Below are 24,528 nucleotides of genomic sequence, written 5' to 3' on the forward strand. Positions count from 1 at the left end.
AGCCTTGCAGGGCACCGTGACTCTCAGCTGACTCACTGCATGACCCAGATGGAAGAAACACATCTAGCGAGTCCTGCATGGTGTGGGTCTGTTACTGGTGCTGTGCAGAGCTCCAGTCTCCATGCAAGAACTTATACTGGGAAGCACATTACTGTAACTTGCTTAAGAAGTCTCATCTCGGCAGAGAGCAGATGTGATTTGTATGGCCAATCCCTCAACACAGAGAACAACTAATGGCGTAAGTGAGGGGAAGGAACTGAATCATTGGTGGTAGTAAAACGTGCCTACAGTTCCCCTGGGAATTTCCTAATATTCTTCCCTAGGCTTATGAACACATCTATAGGAACCAGCTCAGACTGCAAACGCCCTTTGCAACGCCTAGCTCTGCTGTTCTCCTGATCTCCCCTGACTGCTCAGTATGTCAGCACTCGAATGAGTTATTACACTCAGTTTCTGTACTCTGGAGAGGTGCTGTTCCTGCCTGCTAGGAGGCAGAGGAATAGAAGGATCTCTAGTAGGCTTTCCCTTATATAGTAAAAAGAAATATACCAAGAACATACAATCCAACAGCAAGAAAACAGAGCAGTGGAGGAGCCAGTGAAATTACAGAAAAGAGCAAGAGAGAAGGCTCCATGAACACAACTCATAGTAGGCTCCCCATAGGATGTGATTTATACCCTTTGCCATGACAGCAGACAATGATCTAGCCCTGAGCCAGGACACCTGGCTTTTAACTGCAAACATTTGCCATCACTGCATACTTTCTTACCTCTCATCCTTGAATCCCTCTAACGCAGGAATGACACCGTGCCAGGTGTAAATGCTCCACATCTGAGCTGCTGTTGGCTCTGAGCAGAAGCCTTGCAGCCTGAACTGTGCAGAGGGGATGCTAGAACTGCCACCAGGTTTGTTAATGTCCTGACACAGTGGGTATATGCAGAAAAGGGGGCCTAGATAAAGGTGATGTGATCTTGGGGCACAGAAGAGGATGGGAAACACTCCTCTTTTCCCCAAGGTCACCAGATAAAGTCCTTCCCTTCCAAGAGCGAAAGACAGAATTTGGGTTACCACAAACTGCTTGTTGAATGAGGCAAATTTCTGTTGCTTTGGTCAGGAGACCCAGTGTGTATTGGTCCTACCAAACCCACACTTGACGAAGACAACCTGGGACCTCAGAGAGGGAGCAGGTATCCGGCTGACAAAGCCCAAACACATAAACCAAAGCACTACTAAGGGCAGAAGGAGTCTCACATCATTTATGCAATAAGCACAAACACATGGGGCTGAATTTTCACACCCCAGGCTGGGCTGAGGGAATCTGTTTGCTTCAAGTCCAGCCAATGTGTCAGTTCTTAAAATTGGATCATGCAAGTTGGAAGAGCAAACAAGTTTTGCTAGCTGAAAGTGAGAATTTCAGATCAGGATCATATTTTATTGACTCACAACTCAAAAGGAATTTAACAAATTTGCTTCAACCACTGCTGAAAGATTCTCCTCTGCTTTCTGACTAAGTGCTGAGCTTTCCACGCCAAAGCAATTTTTCAAGCCAAAATTGACAAATGCTAAAGGAGAACGCCACTGGAGAAGCTGGTTGCTACCTTAAATCACACAGAATTACTTTTACTCCATAAGAATAAAATGTGCTACTCAGAACCAATATTCTCTTTCACTGATAAGCAATGGGCTGCTGGGTGCTCACCAAGGTCAGCTCCAACTATTCCAAAGACAGCTGCTCTGAACGAAACTTGCCATGGCTGAGGGATCAGAAAAGCAATTAAAAGCTCTTTGAACAGCAATAGCTTAGAACAAATACTAATTTGTACTTTTCTTCCGAGAAGTGAATATAAAATAGCATTTCTAGTGCCATTTGATGTAAATTAAGCTTTTTATGTGGAATCATTACAAGCATCAACAGCTACTTCTGCAAATTCCTCTGGGAAGCCAACTGGGGGTCTCTCCTCACGACTTAAACCAGAGGTCCTCATGGATGAATTCAGAGCTCATCCTTCTGCAGTTATAACATTAGCATCTCTCTCGGATAAATGAACAGGAATCTGCCCTTGTACTGGACAATCAGGGAGCTGGGAATCAAGGCAGAACAAGGAAACAGCAATTATTTCTTCAGACCACTCAGTGAAGCATGCACAGGAGCTGACTCTGAGACAAAAAAGCATTAGCTTTCAGTGACAGAGAGGCACTTGGAAACAACAGCTCCTGAAACAGGACCTGCCTGCACCAGTCATTTCTCCCCACTCTCCCAAAGACATGGGAGAGGTCATGCTTTTGGAGTGCACTGCTCCTGCTTGGTTGCTGCAGTGCTGTGGCACATTCTCGGATACTCTGGAGAATTGTCAGCTGCAGTGAATGTGTACCAAATCATCTGATGTACTGACATGGTCTGGAAAATTAATGCAAAGATTGCCTTCTTCTTTGTACTTGGCTTTCTTCATCCGTGGGAGTGCTTATTTGTGCTGGAGAGAAACAAGTAAATAAGTAAAGCACAAGAGCAGAGGAAAAAGAAATAGGGAACTCCAAACCAGGCAATTAACCTCTGAAATACCAGTTTGGCTGCTGCTAACTAAAAGCATCATGTAAACTCCTAATCACCAGCCATGTGCAGCTTGGCAGCTGGAGCCAGAGCTGGTGTTAACCCCATGGATGTGCTCTGCAGGATTGCTGCTAGTGACTAAAGTCCCAAAGAAACTTGCTTCCCATCATCAGCTGCCTCCTGCTACCCGGATCTCCTGTCACAACCCAGCTGTGCTGCCATGAAATCTTCAATCTGCCTCCGAGGAGAACAGGACTGCTAAAGGACAGCCCTGTACAAAGCAGTTCTAGCATCAGCTCATCTTTCCCAGGAGTCTAAGAGCTGCTACAGTGGTCATAACCTTAGCCATAGGACAGGACCCTGCCTAAGTGGGCACGGATTAAATTAAGTGCATTCAATTATTCTTAACAATAAATTCAGAAATCATTAATTTAATAAATTACTATTATCAAATTAAATAAAGTACATTAAATGGGGCGGTGCCAGCAATGTTAGCCAAGAGCAGGCAGAGTAACCATGTGAGCAGACTGCTGCAAGCTTCAAATTCCCATAAAAACACATATTGAAGCCTTGAGGGGATTTGGACATAGACAGATCTCTCTCATTCTTCAACATAACATCCAGGACTGCAGCAATGCAGAAACAGATCATCTTCCTGTTTTGTCAGCCAAGTTCTGCTACTACACAACATACCCACTTGCCCTGTGGCTACAAGCAGTAAAGCCCACAGAGTTTTGCCTCCAGCCTGGCACTTTGCGACCTCGATTTCCTCATCCAAAAGATACGGACAGTAATGCTCGATTGCCTCAAGAGGGCTCTGTGAGACTTCCTCTGCAAAGCGATGCTATGCCCCGGGATGAAAGGCAAGATAACGCCGCAAGGACTAGCACTGCTCTATCTTCTACACCATATGTTGTTCAGTACCCTCCAACCCCTCCCACACGCACGGAGGACTGATGCCTTGCCTTTGAATAGCACTTGGGGAATGGCCTTCAGGCTGGCCCTTAGGAGGTGGAGGAGACTATGATAACATCCACATCTGGTGGAAAGGCTCACACCTTGTAACACCTGCTCTGAGCAGAGATACGGAGTGACTGGGCAGCATCCATCACGCGCTAACCTGAAAGCTGTGATTAAACTGTTTTTTTCCTGGCAAGGATCATGACATACCCCAAACCAGCCATTCTCACCTCCCCTCCGACCCAGCACCCCACTGTGGGCTCATGACAGCTTCACTCCGCTGTCTCTAGCTCATCTCCACACAAAGCCAGCCCCTCGCTCTAAGTCTTGCAGTCAGTTCTCACATGAGGAAGGCTGCAGGGTCTGAAATCAGCCTGGTTTGCTCACAGAAGGCCCAGACTTTCATGCCACACAGTCTGGGAGCCCAGAGCCATTTTCTCTTGCTTTTGGATAGTGCCCCAGCCTCTGGCAATGCCAGAGCTCACTCTGTTGACAAGACAGGGCTCAGGTGAGGTGTTTCAAAGCTGGGCTTTGACAGCTCCACGCTTGTTACCCCACTGTGACCAGAGAAACTTTGCAGCCAGGCACACGGAGTAACTTTAACAGGTTCCACTTCAAAATCCCTCCCTTTTTATTGGGCCCACGCCGGGCAGTGCCTGGGAGCAAAGCTGGCGGGAGGCTGATGCTCCGTAGCCAAAAGCTTCAGAATCTTTATTGCCATTGGCTTTGAGATGGTTTAAAGCAAATCTTTTACAAGGTAAAATCCAACATAAACCTGCTGGCTCCAGTTTTCCTTTGTTAGCAGCAAGGATGTAATTACCATGATTTACCTTTATATGAGTGATTGTGGACAGACTGCATGTGATCCCTGGGCTTTCTTACTACTGCCTGCCGAAGGTTTTCCCCTAGCACCCGTCATGGCAATATCCAAGGACTGACAAAGCTGTATCTTCCTGACAAAAGGGTATCCATGCAGAAATGGAGCTGCCTCAAGATATGAATGCTCTATTCAAAGGCTACTGACAAGGTATATTCCCTAGTTTTAAAACTTGTTGTGGAACAACTAACCAGGCAGAAAGCTGACGGCGACAGCTATTTCTTTGTTGGGTTTGGACGCTCTCTGCAGTTAGTGTGAACTAATTCATCGTTGCCCAGCTAAGGTTCATGTGTTTTAACTGAGTACTTGCTTTTCTGAAAGAAACCATCTCAGATAGCACAGAATATGGGGGTTTAAAGTACACAAGTGGAGAGAAAATATAGTAGCAGCACTCTGGAGGATTCTTTGCCATGGATCCATGCAGGACTTAACACTGGGAAATGGAGAAGAAAATGAGAGCTGCTTTGTCCTGCACCTTTGGTACTGTGGTACAGAGCACTTCGGTACTTTGTCTGCCGTTCCTCCTCACTCCTGAGCAGACAGAGCAAGGCCAAGAGGAGGAATAGCTTTATAAATAACCTTGACCTGGTCCTGATCCTGCAATGGAGATTTTGGGGGAGCAGTGGATGAACCTTTGACTATCCTCCTCACAGAAGAGCAGTATGAGGACCTCCTGGCCCCACTGGGATGCACTTCCTGCACCTGATACAGAGATGGCATGAGAAATCCCAGAACATATCCTGAAAAAACAGTTGAAAACAACCAGTTTGTCCAAGAAAGAAAAGCCCAGGAAAGCATTGCTTTCCCCAGAGTGACCAACTGGAGATACTCAGAGGACTCACATCCCTCTCATTGCACAGCCCCTCACGCTCTCATCAGCCAGCAGCAAGGATAACTTGTCTTCAGCTATCAGCACTGCTTTCTGCCATCGCCATGTTCAGACTAATACTGCGAACAACATGATTTCTCTTTCCTCCCTCTGAACGCTTAAAAAAGAGACCTACCTCTACCCTACATGATCAAATCACAAGTTTTGAAGCCTTCAGAGGGAAACTTCCTTTCTCCTTTGTAGCTTTCAGCATTGCCTGATAGTTTAAGTCTTTATCTAAAGGTCCAGGATCAAAGAAGGAACGTCTACATGGGTTATGTGCACGACAAGGTCCGCTGTGGACCACTACCAGTCCGAAGGGGTACTTCCACCAGAACAACTCACACTTGTATGAATAACACACAGCAGACAGCTTAATCAGTCAGGCTTTGAGCCATGTCCTAACACACACAAGGCGCTGCCAGCCACCTTTCTGCACACAGAAGGATGCTCCTGCTCATCACACACCTACAGCATCAAGCCCTCAGCCCCATTTAGCGTTCCCAAATTGCATGCGAAGTGCTTGCTGCTCCTCTGGCATGGCTTTGACAGAGTCACCCCAAAACATCACACTGTCACTGAAGCCCTTGAAGCTCTTCAGGCCAGGCACTCACCTGCTCGTGGTACTCAATGCCCATGCTCAGCGTGTTGATGAGAATGGCGATCATAATCCCCCGGTTGAAGTACTTGCTCTCCACGATCCTCTTCAGCTTGCTGCCGAAAGCCTTCCACAGGCGCGTGACCTTGTTCCTCTCCTTGGGCTTCTTCTTCTTCCTCCTCCTCCTGCCCCGCTGCTGCTGGAGCTGGTCCCTGTGGTCGCCGTGCCGCAGGTCCTGGGTGAACTCGTAGACGCCATTGCTGTCGGAGTCGCAGGAGTCGGACTCACTGAAGGCGAACTCGGGGTCCTCCAGGAGGCTGGCGCAGAAGGGGCAGTCCTGCAGCTCGCAGGTCAGGCTGCCGCCGGGCGGGCTGGGCAGGGGGCAGGCAGCGCTCAGCCCCGACAGCCGGCTGGGGGTCCGCCGCAGGCCTGCAAGGGGAGACAACACCGTGAGCCACCTCATCCCTCAGCATGGCGGACAGCCCCGCTTCCCAACTCAACATGGCGGACAGCCCCGCTTCCCAACTCAACATGGCGGACAGCCCCACTTCCCGCCTCAACATGGCGGACAGCCCCACTTCCCAACTCAACATGGCGGACAGCCCCGTTTCCCACCTCAACATGGCAGACAGCCCCAATTCCTGCCTCAGCATGGCAGACAGCCCCACTTCCCAACTCAACATGGCGGACAGCCCCGCTTCCCAACTCAACATGGCGGACAGCCCCAATTCCCGCCTCAACATGGTGGACAGCCCCGCTTCCCAACTCAACATGGCGGACAGCCCCAATTCCCGCCTCAACATGGCGGACAGCCCCGCTTCCCAACTCAACATGGCGGACAGCCCCGCTTCCCGCCTCAACATGGCGGACAGCCCCGCTTCCCGCCTCAACATGGCGGAGAGCCCCAATTCCCGCCTCAACATGGCGGACAGCCCCACTTCCCAACTCAACGTGGCGGACAGCCCTGCTTCCCACCTCAACATGGCGGACAGCCCCGATTCCCGCCTCAACATGGCGGACAGCCCCACTTCCCAACTCAACATGGCGGACAGCCCCGCTTCCCGCCTCAACATGGCGGACAGCCCCGCTTTCCACCTCAACATGGCGGACAGCCCCGCTTCCCGCCTCAACATGGCGGACAGCCCCGCTTTCCACCTCAACATGGCAGCCAGCCATGGCTTGTCCGGAGCAGCTTCTGCCACGTCCTCAAATAAGCCTTTGGTACACCCTTTAACCATCCATCTTACCAAGAAGTTCTTCCTTTACAGCATCTTTCCCTCTCGCCAAGCCTTAACACCCACCCCATCCATGGACATGGTGATCCTGCCCCTCTGCTCTGCTCTCGTGAGACCTCACTTGGAGCATTGTGTGCAGTTCTGGTGTCCTCAGCATACAAAGGACATGGAACTGTTGGAACAAGTCCAGAGGAGGCCACGAGGATGATCAGGGACTGGAGCACCTCCTGTATGAAGACAGGCTGAGGAAGTTGGGGCTGTTCAGCCTGGAGAAGAGAAGCTGCATGGAGACCTCATAGCAGCCCCCCAGTATCTGAAGGGGACCTATAGGGATGCTGGGGAGGGACTCTTCATTAGGGACTGTAGTGACAGGACAAGGGGTAACGGGTTAAAACTTAAACAGGAAAAGTTTAGGTTGGATATAAGGAGGAAGTTCTTTACTGTGAGGGTGGTGAGGCACTGGGATGGGTTGCTCAGGGAGGTTGTGAATGCTCCATCCCTGGCAGTGTTCAAGGCCAGGCTGGACAGAGCCTTGGGTGCCATGGTTTAGTGTGAGGTGTCCCTGCCCATGGCAGGGGGTTGGAACTGGATGATCTTAAGGTCCTTTCCAACCCAAACCATTCTGTGATTCTATGACAGCTCTCCACAGCCCTCAGCAGCCATTTTGTGCTCTGCTGCTGAGGGAAGACAGAGTGGCGCACCTCTCGCTTACAATTAGTTCTGATTATCTCTGACCAGGCTAACGTCATTAGTGGTGATCTGAGCGCTATCAAGCTGCTACACCCAATTTAGCTAGCACTTCCATTTAGCTAATAATGAGGAGGGAGAAATGGACCAGAAGTGGCTACAGACCGCGGATCACAGCTTGGGAGAGTCACATAGTCCCTTCAGTCTCCTTCTTCCCTCCTTCAGCCTTTAATAAAGCTCAGGTGGATTCTTTGCTGGAGGCAAAGCGAGCGTTCAGGGTGTTTTAAAAGCAAACACGTTGCCACATGTTCTGCGGTGTGAGGAGAAAGGCGGACTGCCTGCATGGAGCCTGGGTACAGGGATGGTGAGGCCAAGTGTGATGAGGATGGTTTGGGTGGAACGGGAGCTGGGTTTTATTTCTTCACAGTTAGCACCTAAATTCTTAGTTCCCTCCTATTTGGAAGCAGATAGTAATGACAGAAAAACCACAACACGAATGCAATACTGTGAGAACGGGATCCTTCCTATAAAACGCCACTCAGGCATCAATGAAAGCTTTCCTTGAGATGCAAGGAAATAGGGTAAGGAGACAGTTTTCCCCTCTAACATGCCCGTGTCTGAAGGTTGGATGGGGGCACTTGGATCAGTTTTGGGGAGACCAAGCAAAAGGCAATGGATGCTCCTGGCTCTGGGCTCAGGAGCTTGGAGCAATCCCAGCAGTAACGCTGCTGATTTCAGCCACTCCTGCCTGAATACCTCTTTCAAGAGAAAGCAGCAAACAAAAGCACCCCATTAGCTTGAAAACGGGGTTGTGACAAGAGGCAAAATGCCTTTTCCTTGCCTGAATGGCACTCAGGTTATCACTGGCCTTCAAAGCAGCCTTGCAGGAGAGGACCATCCTCCTCCTGGTCATTATAGCCAGGGCACCGGGAGGATCAGAAGCAGTTGCCCCCTTACTCAAGCTTCAAGCAGCACCACTCATTAACAGGGCATTTCTAATGAGGACCCATCTGACAAGGGAATGCCGCAGCCCAGCCATTGCGGTGTAGACAGCAGAGGTAGCGGGCTTTGCCAGACGTCTTTTAATGCTATCAAAGTGTTAAAAATCATCTGAAAAACACTGGCGCCGCAGATGTCTTCAAAATACCAGAGTCTCCTTGGCTGCCTGCTAAAATAACCTCGCAGCATTGCAGGGCACGAGAACAGGGAGGAACAGGCTGTACTTTAGGCTGTTCGATTCCACAACAAAAGAAGGGAAGAGAATACTCTCTCCCACAGTTGCATCCTTCCCAGCGGACACCAACCTTGCCTCCAGCTGGGGCTGAGAGTACCCTGGCTGCAAAAGCCTCCTTAATGCTCTCGGTTATCACTTGTGTGCTCTCTTTGCACAAGTCTTGCAGTGAACAGACCCCATTTGTTGATTTGTAAGAATAGAGAGAGGATTAACTGAAATAGCTCTTTTTTTGCCCAAAGAAGCTGAGTCCAGGAGGGCTGGGTGAGCTTGTGAGCATACCTCGCCTTCCCCACTGAGCACAGGGTAGGGTGTTAACATGGCTCCAAGGCTGGGATGGAGAAACATGAACCAGGAGCTGTGCCTGGCAGAGCTACATGCTCAGGAGCTTGCTTATTTGGCACTTAAGATCTTCCTGAAGCCTGGAAGACGCATCCATCAGCCCTGCGATACAAAGGGGGTTGCGATGCAGAAGTGAATCCTGTTGGTGTGGTGGAGGGGGAAGAAGGGCCTGGAAAAAGCCATGAAGGGGAAGAGCTGGGCATGGACACACTGTGTGACAGGGTCTCCAGATGGACCCAGCTGACTTGCTTCTCTTCCCAGCCCCTGTGCTCCTCAGGGTGCCAGATAAGCTGCTGCTCCCCAGCCAAGAGCTGTGGCATGTACCCTCTTTCCCCTAGATCTGAGCACACTTCTGAGAGAGACAAAACAATTTCAGGAGATCTGTTTAAAGCATTTTGGCATCCTCTGGCCTGAAATACCTCTGTAAAAAGAGGATACCGTGCATTATTAATAGCAACTCCATCTAACCATCGGCTTTTAAAGAAACACCACGGGAATCTCCTAAGTTAGTGAAGTGGTCCTGAAGTTGGGGCTGAGATCTGGGGCTTTCTTCTCCTAAAGAGGTCCCCAGCAGCAGATCCCCCTGGAAGCATGAAGAACCAAACCTCCGACTTGAGCAGCTCTTTTGCTCATCCTTGCTTTCCCAGACGTCTGCAGAGCCTGGGCTTTTAGCTCAAGGTACATACGCATCCTCCTAACAACCACCATTAACACAGTGCAAGATGAACCAGTGATTCATATAAAGCCTTTGCTGAACAACAGATGAACGCTGCAAACTAACCTCGCCCCCTCCTGCCCTCCTGCTAAGCTCCCAAGCCTAGAGAAACGTTGGCTGAAGGCAGTTTTTATAAACAAACCACTTTACCCTTTTGTCTGGTTGCTTAAAAAGTAACATAATAAAACGAACAAAGACGAGCCATCCAACCTCTCTGGCAAAGCAACCTTTACTGTGACCCCCCCCAAGCTAGGCTTGGTATTTTTTCAGCACATACATCACTAGGAGAAATATTTGTGTCCATGCACACACAGATAAACAGTTTTGGAAAACACTGGAAAAAAACAGATGACGGCTTTGCCTTAAAGAGATTAGAAAAATAGAAGCGAGGCTTTTTGGACTTTTTACTGTTTGAGGGCTTCAGACTCTATTTTTCATCCTTCAGCTCCAGCCAGGAGAACTGGAAACGTTTTGCAAAACAGAAACCTAAGCGTTGCTTACAATCACAACTCCAGCAGTGGGTGATTTATACGTGAAGGGAGAGAAAACTACACTAACAGTGCTGCTGCCTGCACACACAGGGGTGGGCCAGAGGTACGAAAGAATCACCGAGATGCTCCTCATTCATTCAGATGGAACAGAGCTCCAAATCTGTAGTAACAATCAGTCTTACACTTCTGCTCATAGGGAAAGATGGGAAGGAAAGCTTGAGACCCGTAGCTCTGCTACGCTCCTGCCCTCACATGCATCCTCTGAGCAAGACCCTGCACTGACAATGGGTCTGCCTCCAAACCTTCTCCTTGCCAAGGAGAAACTCAGAGGCACAGAGTCCCATCAGAGCAGAACTAAGGGTTTCTAGAAATGTCTGAGTTCTTCCAGTGCCTCCCTATTTCAAACTTCTTACATCTCCCATACCTTATGCTTCTCCACCAGCTTCCACCTGCTCTTCCCTTTCAGGGTACCATTTCCCAGCAGCTAGGGTTGCTCTGCTGCAGGGCTACAGCCAGCAAGTCCTTCATCTACCACAGATGTAATTCCAGGGGCTGCATAGACCAGTTCTTGGGTGGGAAGAAAGGGAGAACCTCCAGAATATCACTAAGCACATAAGAGGAGCTCAAAAACACATACTTTGCAACTACAGGAAAGAGGCCTCCAGCAAAGGCCTCTTAACACCATAACTCTTGAGCAATTTGCCCATTCCCCAGTTTTCCTGAGCAATAAACATCAGTTTGTTTGTCCTTACCATGCTCTCCTACCAGTTGCTGTAGCTTCCCATAAGAATCTGTGCCCAAATTTACAGGGCTATTAACCACAGCCACAGGTGAATTGCCATTCTTCTTTCCCTTGGGGGCTGGAACAGAACTGGCTTTGCTAGTTGGAGAAGGCAGGATAGTAGGATAGTTCATGTTGCCATGGTTGGAGAGTCCAGCAGTCAGTTTAGTGCTCGCAGGGGCATTGGAAGACTTACAGTTCACTTGTGGTCCTTCAACATGACAGTCTGCATGGTAAATGCTGTGCACGGACTCCGAATCTGGAGGAGGAGCAGGGCTCTGCAAGTTGGGCGATGGAGGAGGAAGCATCAGTTGGCCTCCAGGTTTCATGACCTTGAGCTCCAAGTCGCAGATCTCAGGGTTGGAGCGTGGCCCCCGAGGGCTCCCATTGCTGATGTGGTAGTGATGGTGGTGGTGGTGATGGTGATGGTGGATGAGGTGGTGGATGGAGGTGATGCGCTTTTTGCCTCGGTGGCTTTGCCCGTTCGTGGTGCTGTTTGGGTTCACTTTTTTCCGGCGCTTACTCTGCCAGTTATTGTAGAGACGTATCGTCCGTCGCTTCACCTTCCTGAAGATGTGGCAGATGTACTTGAGCAGCTCCTCGTAGCAGCTACCTGGCTCTGAGAAGCTGGCAATTGTGCTGTCGTTGGAGAGATACCGGGCCCGCTGCTCCTGCATCAGCTGGTTCTCCCGCTGCTTTGTTTCAGAAAACTGTGTTGCTATCACAACCAGGCACAAGTTAATCATAAAGAAGGAACCGACCTGGAGAAAACACAGGGAAAGGAATTAGCAGGGCCTTTACAGAGCACGACACGTTCTTCACCACCGTATGCTGTCTGGACTTGAAGTGCGGTTCTTAGAAATCTTGAGATTTCCAAACATGCCAAATCTCAGGGTCTGCTCACCAAATGTTTTGTCAACATGTGCCTGAGCTGCTAAATCTGCTCCTAAGCCATGTTAAGTTATTTTGGCAATGGCAAAGAAAGATGTTAACAATAGCCTTCACCACTTTCCCCCCTCAACAGTGATGACATTTGTTACTAACGCAGGGTGTACGAAACACAACACAAACAGATTTTCTAGGGAACACACAGCCAACCTGCAAGGAAAGATGGTCTGAAGCCCAATTTGTGATGTACTGAAACTGCCTCTTCTCTTCCTCTATCACTTCACACCCTGGCATAGCATGCCATTGTTTTGAGGAGCACAGGCAAGGTCCATGCATCTGTGACTTTGTACTCTTGCATCTCTCTGACACAGAGAAATGCATCTCCGGGATGCTCTTTGAGAGGTCTAATTTATTGTCTGGTTGAGTTGATGTGTTCTTGGGTGATACCAGGTTTTCAAAACAAAGTCCCAAGGACAAGAATGTGAAGTGGCCTAAGGCTACATCTTTCCCTCAGCTGTTGAGCCCACAAACTGGTTCTTCACCACTTGGGTTCAAGAATCAGCCAGGGGAAAATGTCAACTATTCCCATCAGAGAATCAGTGTCCTTAGGCGTGAAAGGGACTGACGTCAAGAAAGTGCCACTGTCTACATGGCCAAACCTCTCTGCTCTGCTCAGTAGGAAACACATGGATTTAATCTGGACCATTGTCTGGTGAATCCTCAGGGGAAGCCACAGGGAGATGGTTTGCAGTGCTTTTCTCCAGTTTGTAGTATCAGCCTGGATACTGTTTGAGAAGCAGCAAGGGTGTCATTCCCAGCTCCAAGCGACTTGGAGGTTAGTCACCTTCTGGCTTTTCTGCAAGGATCCATGTGTAGAGAAGGGCTCAAAAGAGTGGAGCATAAATCTCTACTATGCATGGCCTATTGCTAAAGGCTCAAAAATCACTGGCTTTAGAATGCTGTTCATTACTGGGAAACTCACACTGCTCTGATCCATGCCTTTCCCACTGGTGGTAGGAGCTGTGGTGTTTTGACTTCCCAAAGCCTTCAAAACCGCACTGACGAGGATAGGGTTATGTATAAAGAACATCCAGCCACAAAAGCACTTCGAAGTGCCTCTATCCCATGTCCTGCCTGACATCTACACAATACTTTTCCCTCTGCTCTCCTCTTGACTTAAATCCTCAACTTTTCCACAGATGTGGACCCCTGGAGAAGGTTGTGCCCATTGTGAAAGAAAGAACCTTGCTAACACGGAATGGCAGCTTCTGAAGACAACCTCCAGCACCTCCAGTGAGTAACACTTTGCACTAAAAGACCCCAGCAAGGTGCACTGCTATTAGCACTTATTCAAAGGGCTCAGCTAAAGTTCAACAGTTTGAAGGCCCTTCATTGAAATAAGGTGTCCTCTGGGCCACTGAGGAGACTAAAGGAAGAAAAGCTATAGCCTCTCTGCTTTTTGTTCTGTTAGCAATTGCTTGGCCAAGGCACAAGAGTTAGGACGCATCAAGGTAACAAGACCAAGACTGGGGACAGTAAGAGGGACCATATGGCTTGACAAGCTGTGGCTATGCATCACATGTGACACTAAAGAGGGCTGTTGTAGCCAATATTTTGTCCCTGAAGTACTAATCACAACCTGTGTGATTATGCTTTATGGCAGGAGGAAGGTCTCCCACTCTGAATCCTGGCTGGCACTCCTCTGTGAAAAGCCCAGGGAACAGCTTTACCCCACAAGGACAAGGAACGGGAGCAACTCACAGTTCATACTTACTATTATAAGCAATATAAAATATATAAAATTGTAAAAAGAATGTGCATCCATCACATAATACATGATGTCAACCCATCCTTCCAGGGTTATAACCTATGGGAAGACAGAGAAAGAAAGTGTAAGAACAAGTCATCCAAAAAGCCAGTAAACATCAGTCTTCTGACAGTGCCTGGTACTCATCACTCCACAGCATCTCTCAGGATTCATCCAGACCTGCTGCACTTCTCACAGTTGGCTTAAGACAGCAGCAATGTGTGACCAAAAGACTGGCCTGAGATTTCTACAGGAACTGGTATGATTAAAATAATAAAGCATTACAATAAAACACCTGAAACACTGGTTCTGAGCCAGTGCAGAGAAATTCCAAGGGGGGATTATAAACAAAAAGAGCCTCTCTGTGCAGAGATCTGGGCTTTTACCTTAGCTCCTGGTTTTATAACGTTACCCATAAAATTTCTAAGTTTTAAAGTCAATTTTGTTCCTGTAAAACCAATTTCTTTGTGATTCCTACTGGCTCACCGTTACAACTGCATCACCAGTATTGTAGTAGGAAAGCATGTGAATGGAAGAGAGTTGCTTTAATTAAATGTAGAATTGATTTCATACTCGTTTTCGCAGTCTTCCTTCCACTAGAAAAGAAGCTGAGGATTTAATTAACACCACGCAGGCTGTGTGCAGAGCAAAGCAAATTTTGCCATGTAATTTACACTTTTTATTTAGCTAAAACACACCAAACCTCTAGTGCTAGCCTGCTACTAGTCCTAGAGCTGAAATTCCAGCACAATTCCCATCAAAATCAAAGCTCCTGTCTGAATTTACTTACACTGATGTATCCTGTTTGTTACATCTACTGTGAGACTTGGCGGTCCCAGCATAAACCTGGAATTGCCACCTGCCTTCAATTTCAGTGGCATCAGTCCTGGTTTAGACCCTGTTTGAGTGGAGGACCTGTGAATTAGCTTGCTGTGACCAAGACAAGGATCAAGAGTCATCAACGCAGAAGACTTTCTATGTGGTGTGTACAGAAAAGCAGATCCATAAAGCGCTTGACATTGAAGCACTGACTAAAACAATGTTCTTGTCACACCTGGAGCACCAGGGCAAAACACTTGCAGGGAAGTCAGACATGAAGCCTTGCCACTTTTCTCCTGTTTTTTTTACCCAAGGAGCTGGAAGAAGCTTCTAGATATGGATCTTTGGTATATGATCACATCAGCACTCACAGGTTTCCTGTGAGCACCTTGCATCAGCTCATGGGTGCTGGAAGCAAAGCACGACCTAGTCTTAAGCATTATAGAATCATACTCTTGATTCCTCTCACGCTGAAGTCAAACATGGTGATGTTTCATCAAGTTTTCAAGCCCACTTCCCACGTTGAAGCACGCACAACTTGACGCCCACCATGCACCTGAGTGAGAAGCTGCCAGCGAACGCAGCTAAAACCAATAAACATGAACTGCCAAGCAGCAGGTGAAAATTGTCTCTGCAGCTGTATGGTTGTCACCATTGCCAATGACTTTGAGCAGTCAGGTCTGATGAGATGCTGGCTGCATTTACACAAACTACACCCACCTCTCCTGCTCCTCATCACATGCATTCCTATCACATCCTTTCTGCTGGTTAGCGATACACAGGTATCAGACAGGAATGCTACACTTCCAGTGGCGTGGGTTTAACAAAACCAATGCTTTTGGCCAATGGGAATGCCAGAGAATAATCTGTGGTAGAATGTTTTCAGCAATAGACGCATTCTTTTTTGTCTGGAGGCAAGTGCTGTTATTCACCCTGGAGCCTGAGAAGGGGTTAAGACACAGGCAGTAATCAGTCTGTTCAGTGGTGTGAAACCAGCAAGCAATCAAACTGGAACTGCCCTTTTCTGCCTTTCCTTTAACATGGCTGAAACATTTATAGAGAGCAAAGTTCTTTTCGGCTGCATCCCTTGCCTGTGTGGGCTGTGCACAGCAAACAATCGTCTCCTGCACCCACTGCCTGTTTAGGTTCATGGAGCAACTGGAGGGATCGACTGGGAGGTGACACAAGGCTAAACCAAACCACTGCCAACTACCTATGAAACAGCCTCCTCTGTGCTGTCCAGAGTTCCTTCTCTTCCTTCCTTCTCCTCTATTTGGATGGGCATTTTGGAGTCAAGCTGCCACAGCTGGCACAGCAGATGCTCCATCCCTTTACACTTAGGGATGAAAAATCAGCCCAGGGACTCCAAACGTATTTGCTACCCCTCTTCACCCAATTTACATTGGGTAGAACTGAGGCAATCTTCAAATCAAACGTATCAAAAAGGATTAAACAAAGAACCTTCTTTATGAAAGCAGTTTCCTGAGGGCTGCTGTTGGGCTTCTGCAGGCGCTGCCAGCTCCCTACCTGGGAAGCAGCTGCCGAGACAAGAGCGAGGGCCAACCAACGTTTATAGAGGTATTTTTCTTACATGCTAGACAGCATTTTCAGCAAGAATCAATCAACACGCCACATTTCTCCTCTGGAGAGCTGAAAATGCTCATCCAGCTTTCAGAATATTTAAGGTGTAATTAGAATTTGCATTATTTACTGCTCACTTGTAAACTAAAGGGATAAACAAAACCACTGGGCTTTGGTTCTCCTCTTTGACATCTTTGTGGATTCCTTCTTGGACACATCAGCCAGCACAAATGCAGCAGTACATAGGGGAAGGATTCCTGAGCTGATGAGGATTACAGAGTCCTAGCAATCCTGTAAGACAGCGTGCTTACAGACATCTGTCTTCTTTTTCTTTAATCAAATATCTCTGGAGAAATGCAGGATAACACACGTGTGTAGCCACCTGTCTGGTCTGAAACACTGCCTATGATTTTTACAGCCTGATTCTCGCCATGCTGTGCACTTCTTTCCTGCTGGTCTCTACACCACTCTTCAACTATTTTTGGAATCAGGTCAAAGGCATCTGTCCCGGTGTAAGGTTCACTGCTGCAGTGCTCACTTTGATCCTACACACTTCTCAGGCCAGCTGAACTCGGAGGGATAGCCAGCAACTCTCAGTCTGCTCCCAAGAGCACAGATATTTTCCAGCATTGCTTTGCCCACTGTTCCTCCCTTGGGGCACCCTGACTGCAATATCACCTACTGCGCTAAGCAGAAATGACTTCCTTCTCTCTTCACTTTCCAATCTGATTAATCCAGCTGACTGCAGCTCCAGCATTTGGCCCTTCAAGGCCTTTATAGATGTCTTCCAAGGACCTGGAGCACCTTTCTTGTGCTTTCCAATCTCAGCAATCCCTTCTCAGTAATTAAAATCTGCTCAGGCCACGGTTGTTCACAGCCAGACATATTAAACAGTGTCTCCAAATGTACCAGTTCAAAGCTTCCAATAAATGCAACATACAATTATTTATCAACAGCGATAAGGCGGCAAGAAACACGTTTCCTAATTCTGCCTGGATGAAGAAGATGTGCAAGATCTAAAACTGGCAGCTTCAGGGAAACAGCCGAAAGATTCAATTAAGATGATTGGCAGGGTTGTCCTACAAAGTGCTGCCGACTGGAATCACGCGCTGCAGACCCAGGAGGAAAGGAAGATGCTGCCCCCCTAGCACAGGGAATGATTCTTGCCTTTGAAGGACTCCGGGCAGAGAGCAGAGTTGCCTTCAAACCTATCAGAGATCAGGCTGATCCCTCCTTGCCTGCTCATTCAGTTCTTTACCTCTTAGCATGGGCAGAGGTGGGATAAATCATTTGTCTCCCATCAATGGCTATAAGACTGAGAGCTAAAGCCCCAAGTCTTGTGTCTGATCCTCTCTTCCATCACTGCAAGAATTGAACAGAAAGCTCACTCAGGTGAAGGTAAAGAGAGACGTCACTGATCTTTGGCTTGGTTACCACCCATGCAGTATCCAGTTAGGCCCTCCCTCATCACCGTCATACTAATAGCAGCAAGATGAGGATGGACAATCAGATATTTGGGTGGTTTTATGGTCTTCTGTTCTGTGATTTTGATCCTCCTGGTTTGCTCAGGCTACTATCATTTAACCAGTTGTAACAGTGCTTGACTGATTTATAGGAACATAACTGGGGGACAGAATCAAGTCTTCTAGTGAAGCTGATCAGAATCAGTCTAAAACTCCAGAGAGAAGATCACAAGGGAGATGTAGATTAAAGACACTGGCAATTAACTCAGAGCTCCTCACTGTTCCCTGGGAGACAGGAGGTTTATATTGTTTTTTTCTGGGGGTCACCTCAGAGGTCTCTGCAGAACAATTTCTTTTATTATGTCAAGAAGTTTTAATCATAAAAATCCTTGTCTTTGAGCTCTGCCAACATTTTTGCAAGTTCTTGGCTATCATCCATTCAAAAGCAGGGTGCTTTTCTTTTGCTTAAGTGTCAGTTAAGAAAAAAGACTCATCCAGGGGAAAAATCCCCACACCCAAACTCCAACCCAAACTACTTTACTAATTGAAGTCACACACTAAATTACTTTCTGTGTATTAGAAAGCACTAATGGCTAGTGCCAGATGGACTGATGCAGGGAGAAACCAACCTTGAGGTGCCACTAATCAATCGAGGAAAGTTTGGAAAATCACTGTGTGAAGTGAGGCTGAAAAGATTGTAAGAACATAATGAACAGCGTACAGAGCCCCAGCCTAGCCCTGATCCTTCTCACAAGGATGCTGGAGAGGGGCTCTTCATCAGGGACTGTAGCAATAGGATAAGAGGTGATGGGCTCAAACTTAAACAGGGGAAGTTCTGGTTGGAGATAAGGAAGAAGTTCTTTACTGTGAGGGTGGTGAGGCACTGGAATGGGTTGCCCAGGGAAGTTGTGAATGCTCCATCCCTGGCAGTGTTCAAGGCCAGGCTGGACAGAGCCTTGGGTGCCATGGTTTAGTGTGAGGTGTCCCTGCCCATGGCAGGGGGTTGGAACACGATGATCTTAAGGTCCTTTCCAACCCTAACTATTCTACGATTCTCATGGTAAGATTTCACTTCTATGATGACTTGGACAAACTTCTTTTGTTGAGACGGCCTCCCTAAGCATGGGAACCAAAATCAGCATCTCACACTTTGATCAAAACCCCTATAGGGCATAACTCTGGCAAACAGCAATTCCCTTGGTGGTTGATTGCAGAACTGCAGGTGCTTTTTCAGCTCGATGCCTGGCCAAAGGAGGAGACGATACAGAGATATAGAGAAACCCAAATGTTTCCAAACCATTCCAAGTTTTCATCTTAATTGACATCTATAATTTGCACTCAGCCTCTTTAGCTTTGGCCTAAACTGGGTCCTCTGGGGGACAAGATGGGCATTATCTGCATCAAGGTCAATTATGTTGAACTGAGCAGCAACTCTAAGGACCACCATGATTATTTAGTTCTATTTACTTTTTATCTCATCATTTCCCTGGCTCTGAGGTTTGTTTTTATAAACCTCATCAAGCCAAGATCCAAGAATTGTGAGAGCTATTAATTACTATGATGGTCTCAAGTAAGTTTTATTAGACCTTCAGCATTTATTTCTGAAAGCCTCTTATCTAGGTATTCTGCCCTCGTGGGCATATTGATTTGGCTGGTAAGCACTGACCAGCAAATAATGGAGTATTCCTTTTCCCTATGCAGAGTGCTTGGCAGCTAATCACATCACTGCTTTTGAAGGCAACTTCACCATTTTAATTATTTCCTCGTGGCACATGGTGTTAAGTAACCTCTGTGGTCAGAAAAAACAGGTTTTATCAGCTTGACTAATGTCCTCTGAACAGATGCTTTTCCGTTCACTTTGAGGGCCTGCTTGCTTTCCAAATGACTTTAAGCCATTTTGTTATAAATGGAGAGTCTTGCAAAGCCTGTATCTGCTCTGAAAAGTGGCCCTGCAACACACAAGGAAGGAAACTGAGCAACTTTGAAGGTCTTGGATTGGTGGCCTCGCAAATTTGTTCCACATAAACGCAATCTCTGGTCAGCATTACCACTTCACAGTGGGTCTTGAGAGGCAGAGTGCAGCCAGTGTGCAAGAAAGCTGGACATGTCCCCAGTACTGTTGTTGGTGGCCCTAAACCTCATAAAAGTGACTCTACCAGCTTAAAAATGCCATAAAACTCAACGACTTTTGCTACAAAAAGGTTAGTTGCTACCTCTCAGTTTCACACTAAATAATGCAAGATCCTCGTCCGATAGCAAAAACAGCACTGATTTCGGATGACTGCTGCTTATAACAAATCACATCTCAGTCCATATTCATGAGGTTTGATTTACTGTGATAATTATCCTCCATCTTCATTGTTTGTGTAAAGTATCTTATGCACAGGGACTGTATTTAACTGTTTAGCTTCAGCAATAATGAGTCCATTATCATAGAGAGCACCATAAATCAGAGCTTTATAGCAGAGCAGAGCTGAAAGACAAAGAGTCTGCAATGAGGAGAATGGAAGAGAAGCCAGACTGAGCTCCTTGCTTACAGATGAGCATACCATATAGCAATGATATGAATGACAGTGGTTCTCCAGACACCACTGTCTGGAACACAGCAGTTGGGTACTGTCCCAGATGCAAAAAGCAAGGATTTTTGGTATTCATATTGTTACACCTTGTTTCAAATTATGTTAGGGACAAAGGGTGCACAGCTTCAAGCACAACTACCCTCTGTGCAGGACTATGGCATAAACCACACTTCAGGAGTTCAAATGTCTAAGCTTTACCTGTTCACACCGTGGATGAATTTGCCAGCCCAAGGCAGTCTGGGGACATTTGGGTGGGGACATCAGGATAAAGGAGCTGAACCTTTGGCTTTGTGTGCAAGTCTCCACTCCACTACATACAACTCATGGGGCAAGGTGCAATAGCAGCACCTGATCATGGAGCAGGTTTGGGGTGCTCAAACCAAGATTTCCCTGTAAGAATTGTTGGTGTGCCTCAAGACCAGCAGCTTTTTCATCACTTAACTGGACTCCAGGTTAGCCCATGGCTTTCTGCAGGCACCTCTCTTTCTACTCTCCATATAAGAGCCTATGATTGAAATGGGATGAAACCCTTCCAAAGCTACAGAGGATGCAATAGGTTTCTGTGCCACGCTCAGTACCTCCCATCGGTTAGGGCGTCCAGACCTGGAATCGGGATGATCTTCCTGACTTGTGCTATATGGGACAAGTCCTTCTAACCTTCAAAATGAAGGAGACTTTTCAAAAGTGACTAATACTCTTGGAAGCACAGTCTGAGATGCTTTAAAGGGGCTGGATATTTTTAGATTGGGTATTCAGCAGGAAAGCTCTTCAAAGACAAAAAATGATGTTTATGTAGCTGACCAAATCAAAAAAAGCAACACCAACAAAACTCAAACCCCATCATTTAGAGCGAAATATTTTTGGTGATCCAAAGCAGATTCAAGTCTAGTGACAAAGCACAAGCTTGAAGCAGTGGAAATCAGAAGCTCCGAACTCTTTCCTTGCCAAATTCCGCACAGACAAGCACTGTTGACATATCTCTCCAGTTTAAAGAATGAGCCATTTGACCAAAAAAAAAGTCCTTTTGGCCAAAAAATTATCAACTCAATGAACTCTGAAAACATGGGCACCCCCGTGTGTCAGCTGCTTCTGGCTCACTGAACCACGTAGCACACACAAAATACAGCTGCAAGTTGGAAACCCCAGGCTCTTTCACTTTCTCCTGCTTCAGTGTGCCTTTTGGCTTCCCCACATCCATTTAAGACTATGGAAGAGCAGAGGTTGCAGCAGACAGGCAAGCTCTATTGCTGCTAACACAGGCAAGTGTATGAGTAGCATCTTGTGTTCAACACTCTTGGGGTAATCATTCCTGAGCTGTCATTTTGTAAAGAACTTGGTTGAGGTACCCTGAGGTCCCAGCAACAAAGGAAGAACAGCAGAGCTCCCAAAAGGCCCACACTAATATCTGAGTGACAGCCCAGCTAAGAGGAAGATGTGCAAGTAGGAACTAAGAGGAATAACCCTGTCAGTAGGTTCCAGACCAGAGGTTTGTACTCGCTCTAAGGGAAAACAATGTTAGAGCTTCAGGTCTTGTCTCCTCAAACAAGACCTTTTCCTGACCGAGTGACAGTATAGACAAGGAGGGACTCCAAACTTACTCTTGAATTTGGCCATAGCAGAAATGCATTAAAATGTGCACTATTTTTCCTTTAATTCTAATGAAGATATGGCTCCCATCACAGATTTAGCTGAAAGATTTCCAGGCAAGGGAGAAAAATCTCAGGGAAGGATTTCAATCATGATGAGCAGAGGCTAAAACAAAGCGGGCAACAGCTGTGGAACAGATCAGGGCACCAAACCACAGTGAAATGAGACAAAGGAACCTTCCTCTCTCCAAACCTGAAGTCTCCCCCTGAGATCCCCCTGTGCCCATCTACGGGCACAGATTCTGTCAGCAGCAGTGTCAGCAGCACAGACATAAAACAAGCTCCTCTTCACACACAGCACAGGGTCAAGATGAAGAAATGCATTGAGATAGCTTCCACAAGCTCCCAGGGGCTTTTCTGACGAGCTAGAGCAAGGAAGAGGTACCTTCACATGCAAATGAAAGGGGTATTTCGGCAGGCGGGCGGCAGCATACGGCTGTCACTGCCAACTGTCACACCTGCTCAGGCAGCCTGCCATCCGCAGGAGGACAAATGAAGGACAAAGTGGGTGGCATCAATTCCCTTGCTTACCCACCTCACCTTGTTTTCTCCCCTGAGCTGCTCACCCACACCTCCATGGCTACAGCATACTCCTTGGTGAGACCAGGAGCAAGCCGGACTTACCCACATAAGCATGCTATCAAGATAGCACCTTGAACTCTTGCTGCTGCTAAGAGTTCCTTTAACGCTGCTCCACTCCAGACATCTTCCTTCATGAAGTGATTCAGCTTTTCTGTTCTTGGGCATTCTTATCATGACGTGTGCCTGCTGGGCTGTCTTCAGTTCTCATGAACACAACCTGTTTTGTTTTTATTCCCTGACAGCAGCAAGGGGGCTGCTGAATGCAGAAGTCTCCTCTGAGGATTCCCTTGCCAGAGCCTTCTCACGATGGGCCAGAGATGTATCACTTGTATGCCTTGATTAACTTGTTAACTGAGATGTCTTCTTAAGAAAAGCCTCGTAGAAGCAGTAGGAACTCAGAACAACATACAACAGAAACAGCCTCATGAACTGAGAGCTGCATCCGAGGACGAATTTCAAGAGGGTCTTCCATTAAGGAACCCCTTTCAAAATACAGCTACTTCTGAAATACATGTGAAGAAGAGGTCAGAGGAAAGGTAACTCAGCCAGCACCAGCAAGACTTCTCTCTTGTATTGAATGGATAAGTTTCCCTGTACATTTGCTCTCAAAGTTCAGTCCTTTCAACTATATCCTGGAAGGAGACACAGAGGAACAACTCATTCCCTTGATCTCCTCTTGGTTCTGCCTCTGTTAATGCTCCTTGGAAGTTGCCTCACAAGTTTTGCCAAAAGCATTGCCTCCTCAGTGCTAGCATAAACCTTGCTTTTCTGCATGTCAGACTTGAAACCATCCCAGCAAGGGCTCTGTAGGTTGCAAAATTGCCTAAATAATCTCATCCTCCCAAACTGTATCTCACCACCCATCCAACCCCCTTCTCTTTTAACAGGGTTTCTGCATTCAGGCCTGGCCACACAACACTGGCAGTGAGGAAGGTGGCAATGCTTTGGTTGCTCCACTGAGCCTGTCAGTAATCCAAATTAAACTGGACTTTGGTTAGGTGGGTAATTCATCACTGCAGTGTGACAACAATACCTGTAATTACTGCTCTCATTGTTGTGGCTGAAATTCATGTGCAATAAAGGGAACTTAATATCATGCCAAACCTCACAGTTAATTTAGGTTCCATCTCCTTTCATTTATCCTGTAATAAGCTAATTAGTTCACATAATTTGCTATTGAACGTGCCTTTGTAACAAATATATACATGAATTAGCCTATTACACAACAAATGAGGGGAATCAAAACATGAATCATTCGCAGGATTACATAATGAATGATTATCCTTTCAAACACCCATAGATGCAGCAGCATCTTTATTACTTTAAGGTCTTCTAGTTGCACTTGGTTGGTTCTCCTGTCTGATGCCTCTGACATTCACTTCTACTTGGAAGGTCAACAGTGCATTTCTCTGCTTAGTACACCCCGTTGCCACGTGTCAGGTTACTTGCAAGTTCAGGATCACTACCATGAAGTTCAATGTCTTTCAGCTTGGCGGCTGCTTAAATCCAAACTCTGGCAGCTGAAAAAGCTTGGCCATACTGCTAGCCTTGTGCTTTAGTACACCTTTCATAAGGATGTTTTAGAGATCTTCAGATTTCCTTGTCAAAGCCTGCTTTTGGTTTTGCCTGTTCACAGTCTGCATGGTATCACACTGCGCCCTTGGAAACTCTTGGGCACAACCTGCACTCACTGCACTTGGAAACTTCCTTCCAAATCTCCCCTGTGGGGCTCATTTCACCAACCTCGCTCCTGACAGCTCTTAAACCATGCTACATTTCCAACTCATTGGGGATAAATCATGAGGGATGCTTGATCCAGCTGAGTCATAA

At 47.1% G+C, this 24,528-nt stretch overlaps 1 protein-coding gene across 3 annotated transcripts in view; it reads right to left on the reverse strand.

Annotated features, from left to right (window-relative positions):
* CACNA1H (calcium voltage-gated channel subunit alpha1 H) overlaps positions 1-24,528 on the reverse strand; it is a 229,494-nt gene that overhangs the window by 68,714 nt on the left and 136,252 nt on the right. For all 3 annotated transcript variants that reach the window (XM_062619017.1, XM_062619016.1, XM_062619018.1), the window contains exons 8-10: positions 13,996-14,088; positions 11,305-12,094; positions 5,868-6,280 (exon numbers count right to left, since the gene is read on the reverse strand). In XM_062619017.1, the coding sequence (XP_062475001.1) occupies positions 5,868-6,280; positions 11,305-12,094; positions 13,996-14,088 (1,296 nt within the window). The remainder of the gene's footprint in view (positions 1-5,867; positions 6,281-11,304; positions 12,095-13,995; positions 14,089-24,528) is intronic.

This window comes from Pezoporus occidentalis, unplaced genomic scaffold, assembly GCF_034315485.1.
Source record: "Pezoporus occidentalis ecotype Australia unplaced genomic scaffold, CSIRO_AGI_Poc_V1 ctg208, whole genome shotgun sequence".
Lineage (NCBI taxonomy): Eukaryota > Metazoa > Chordata > Aves > Psittaciformes > Psittacidae > Pezoporus > Pezoporus occidentalis.